Source organism: Oncorhynchus kisutch, unplaced genomic scaffold (genome assembly GCF_002021735.2).
Source record: "Oncorhynchus kisutch isolate 150728-3 unplaced genomic scaffold, Okis_V2 scaffold2410, whole genome shotgun sequence".
Classification (NCBI taxonomy): domain Eukaryota; kingdom Metazoa; phylum Chordata; class Actinopteri; order Salmoniformes; family Salmonidae; genus Oncorhynchus; species Oncorhynchus kisutch.
Window position 1 is genome coordinate 25,355 of NW_022264355.1, and position 5,085 is coordinate 30,439.

The following is a 5,085-nucleotide window of genomic DNA, read 5'->3' on the forward strand; positions in this document are numbered from 1 at the left end:
TTATAACAGTATCATTACCATCTGTCTGATATGAAATGGTTCATAGCAAAGTGTTGTTGAAGTGGTTGAAGACAGGTGCAGGTGTATAGAGCTGTAGTCAGTATTATATGAGAGGATCAGAGAGGGTTTTGGTAGAGGAGAGAGGGTATAGTGAACACTGTGCTCACTAGCAGCAACAGAAATACACTGCACTGTCCTCAGCTTCTGTCACTTTGGGAACATGTAGATACGCCATTTTATTAGCTGCAGCATCTCCACTGACATCAAAACGCCCTTTAACGGAATCTTCCACTGTTGGACTGGTGAATCTCACATACCCAATGAGTTTCAGAGCAGTGTTTTGGCCTGACTGTTGGTACCACAGTATCGTGTCGTAGCTTGAAACAGTGTGGCTGCAACTGAGATTAACTTTGTCTTCAGGTCCTTTTAGTATTGCAGTAGGAGTCTGGTGAACTTTGTCTGTTTGTGACAGCCCTGTGGATGAAAACAGACCATATGAAAGATACAGTATTACTCAGCATATTGACAGCAATATATTTCAGTAGTAAATCTATCTTTCATGAGGGATTTAGTACCTGTCACCCATAGTGGTAGAGTTGCTACATGTATGAGAAGCTTGATCATGTTGATGGTTCTGGAGAGAAGAGTCACATGGACAAGGAGAAAGGGTTTTCAGATAGTCAGAGATGTCATGTCATCTAGTGGGAGTGTCAAATGTATGCCAGCATCCCAAATGGCACCCTATTCCCTTTCTAGTGCACTACTTTAGACCAGAGCCCATAGGGGGAGAGGAGAATAAGTCAACAGAGAAGGGGAGCTGAACTGAGCTGCCGGAGGGGAAGGAAATTACATCACTTTGACGTCAGAACTGTTGTTGATATTCAAGCAGATCCCTTGTTCACCTACAGGTCTCCTGTTCAACTTAAAGGTGTATTGTGGAACATACCGGTATCTACATCATTAAAGGATTTCTCTTTTTATATAGATAGAAATGGAGTAATAGAATTGACATTGTAACATTGCATAATGTATGTTAATGGGTGGTGACAGTAAACTATAAATACTGGTATACTGTACCAGGACAGATATCACCTTATGCCATCATCCATCTGTGTTTATTTATTGGCCCTGAGTCAAAGTCAAACCTCAGATGCAGGTGTTCTGAGCCGTGGTCTAATATTACCATCAGACAGGGTTTTAGTAGAGAGCAGGAGGAAGTCTACATCACTGTGTTGGCTGGCTGCACAGTAATAAACTGCACTGTGTTCAGGTCCTCTCAGACTCACTAGATGAAGATAAGCCTCTTTCCCACCGTCTCCACTCACATTAAAGTGCTTTTCAAATGATTTCTCCATGGTTATTGACTTGGTATATGCATAACCAATGAGTTTCATAGCAGTGTCTCCTGCTGACTGTTTGTACCATAGTATCACGTAGTAGTTAGGGATCGTATGGCTGCAGGTGAGTTGAACGTCTCCTCCAGGACCTTCTGTTAGTGCCACAGGCCTCTGATGAACCATGCTACTAAACAACTGCCCTGTGGACAGAGAGAGAGAGAGGAGAAAGGGAGAGAGAGAAGGTGATGAAGAGAGAGAAACATAGAGAGAGAAGATGCGAGAGAAAGGATATTTTATTCAGTTTGATGACATTCGTAGTGTCGTTAGGCTTCTTATCGTAAGTGATGTAATACCTGTCACCCAGAGTGGTAGAGCTGCCAGGTGAATCAGAACTCTGAACATCATGATGAAGAAAAATATTATGATGATGATGAAGATGATGAATATGCTGAGGAAGACGATGATGATGAGGATGTGATATGAGTGTCTCCTGGGTGAAGCTCTGAGGTGAAAGGAGATTGGCTGTTGTAGTAGCATGTTTCCTTCAGGGTGGTGGATAGTGACAGTGTTAGAAGGAGTGTCAGGAAGCCTGTACTGTAAAGCTTGCTCATAGGACCTCACTGTGAACATGACTGATTACATGATCATGACAATGAAACCATCAGACATTAGAAGAACTAGAGTTAGAGGTCCCCTACAGTATGTGATGAGACCATCTATTTACATATTATATTACATCCTATTGAAATACTGGGGTTTTTGTGCAGCTGTACTTGTTGTCTGTATCACTGTGTTCACTCACAGCACAGAAGTACATTCCACTGTCTCCTGTCTCCAACTTCTTCACTGTGAAAGATCCACTCTCAGCTATAGCCTTAACAGTTGGATATTTGTCTTTACTGAAGTCTCCATATTCTGGATCGCTATAACTACTTGTGTAAACTACCTGCTTCATTCCCTCTCCTGGAAGCTGTCTGTACCAGTACATCTGGTGTAGCTAGATCCCTTAGTGTGACTGCAGTTCATCAGAGCATCACTGTCTTTCAGTTTCCAGAGTATGGTGGGTGTCTGAGTGACTTCACTCCCCTCAACAAGACCTGTAAGGATACAGTGAGAATGAAATCAATAGAGTTAGGTACAGTTAGACCTGAATACATCAAGACTCAGGTGTAGTGAACATATGCTTGGAAACATCAATATCAATAACTAGAGAAGTCCTTAATTGTAAATAATAATGTTGTTCTTAACTTTCCTGGTTAAATAAATGAAACCTTATGAAACTACCTGCAGCACAGAGCAGTGAGACAGTAACAGAGAAGAGACATGTGAACATGTTTGATCACGTTATATGTGAGAGTGCTGGAAAGAGTCTGGTATCAATGTATATAAAACAAGAGGAGTGTCACATAGATGAATAGATGACAATCAGTAGACCAGGTTCCACCATATTCAACATGTCAGTGAAGTGGGAGGGACTGATGATCTGAATACATCATGCTAATTAGTGGTTCAGACTGTAGAGACATTCACATTATTAAAGTTAGAGGTCCCCCTACAGTCCATGATGAGACCATCAGCTCTTTACATATTATATTCTATCCTATAGAGCTCACCAGCTTGTAGTCCTAAGAGATGGAAATGAGTCAGCATTTTCTACCTCTGGTTTGTTGACCATTGCTATGGGAGAAATGAAGGGTGAAATAATGGGTTTTGGGTTATAAGGTCTGAAGTTAACACAGGAGATCTTATACGTTTTGTTCTGTGCAATAATTTAAAACCTCTCTGGGCTAGGGTCTAGTTTCCTGAATTTCAGTAAATCAGTCTTTTGGCGTGCGAGTAGATGTTGCGCGCTTACGAATTTGCCTTTCCTATTGATCATACTTCTTTCCGTATGAAACATTATATTTTATTTAAATTTTAGATAGATGAATAGAAACATCGTTTGACTTGTTTGGACGAAGTTTAGTTGTTGCTTTTTGGACTCCTTTGTCTGTCTGTTGAGAATTACTGAAATCAATGCCGCCAACTAAATGGACTTTTTGGGATATAAAGATGGATTTTATCGAACAAAACAACCATTCATGTTGTAGCTGGGACCCTTGTGATTGCAAACAGAGGAAGATCTTCAGAGGTAAGTGATTTATTTTATTCCTATTTGTGATTTTGTGAAGCTTGTGCTGGTTGAAAAATATGTTGATGTGGGGCACCGTCAACAGACAATTGCATATCTCAAGGCCATCAGACTGTTAAACAGCCACCACTAACATTGAGTGGCTGCTGCCAACACACTGACACTGACACTGACTCAACTCCAGCCACTTTAATAATGGGAATTGATGGGAAATTATGTAAATATATCACTAGCCACTTTAAACAATGCTACCTTATATAATGTTACTTACCCTACATTATTCATCTCATATGCATACGTATATACTGTACTCTATATCATCGACTGCATCCTTATGTAATACATCTATCACTAGCCACTTTAACTATGCCACTTTGTTTACATACTCATCTCATATGTATATACTGTACTCGATACCATCTACTGTATCTTGCCTATGCTGCTCTGTACCATCACTCATTCATATATCCTTATGTACATATTCTTTATCCCCTTACACTGTGTATAAGACAGTCGTTTTGGAATTGTTAGTTAGATTACTTGTTGGTTATTACTGCATTGTCGGAACTAGAAGCACAAGCATTTCGCTACACTCACATTAACATCTGCTAACCATGTGTATGTGACAAATAAAATTTGATTTGATTTGATTTATTCTTTGGTCGTAAATTCTTTTTGGAATCTGACAACGCAGTTAGATTAAAAAGAAGTTAAGCTTTTAAATGATATAAGACACTTGTATGTTCATGAATGTTTAATATTACAAATATTTACTTGAATTGCGCGCCCTCCAATTTCACCGGATGTTGTCGGTTTTGTCCCGGGACACCTAGCCCTAATTAGCAAACATAACCATATAACCTGCATACAGATTAATATGAAGGGATTTAATACAAAGACCAATATTATTAATATGAATAGTAAAGAGAACTGGTCCCAATACTAACCCTGTGGTACACCTAATATCCTGGAAACTAGACTCAACACCATCAGAACGCACACATTGTGTCCTGTCTGTCAGATAGCTCTTAAACATTTGCAAGACTTATTGTCTGGCCATGCTTTCTCCTGGCTACTCCAACCGCCCCCCGCAGCTACTCACCCAAGCCTGTCCAGCTTCTCCTTTTACCAAATCCAGATAGCAGATGTTCTGAAGAGCTGCAAAACCTGGACCGTACAAATCAGCTGGGCTTGACAATCTGGACCCTCTATTTCTGAAACTATCCGCCACCATTGTCGCAACCCCTATTACCAGCCTGTTCAACCTCTCTTTCATATTGTCTGAGATCCCCAAGGATTGGAAAGCTGCCGCAGACACCCTGGACCCAAACTGTTACAGACCTATATCATCCTGCCTGCCTATCTAAGGTCTTCGAAAGCCAAGTGAACAAACAGATCATGACCATCTTGAATCCCACCGTACTTCTCCGCTTGTGCAATCTGGTTTCTCTCAAGGTTCTAAAGATATCATAACCGCCATCGATAAAAGACAGAACTGTGCAGCCGTCTTCATCGACCTGGCCAAGGCTTTCGACTCTGCCAATCACCATATTCTTATCGGCAGACTCAGTAGCCTCGATTTTTCTAATGACAGCTTGATCCCTGGATCTGGTATAA

At 40.7% G+C, this 5,085-nt stretch overlaps 1 protein-coding gene across 1 annotated transcript; it reads right to left on the reverse strand.

Annotated features, from left to right (window-relative positions):
- Nucleotides 1-1,139: 1,139 nt before the first annotated feature.
- On the reverse strand, nucleotides 1,140-2,031 carry LOC116370016 (uncharacterized). Its single transcript, XM_031819652.1, has 2 exons — nucleotides 1,691-2,031; nucleotides 1,140-1,537 (listed from the first exon to the last, which is right to left on the reverse strand). The coding sequence occupies exons 1-2, from the start codon at nucleotides 1,965-1,967 to the stop codon at nucleotides 1,140-1,142; spliced, it is 675 nt and encodes a 224-aa protein (XP_031675512.1). The 5' UTR covers nucleotides 1,968-2,031.
- Between the last annotated feature and the right edge of the window lie 3,054 nt (nucleotides 2,032-5,085).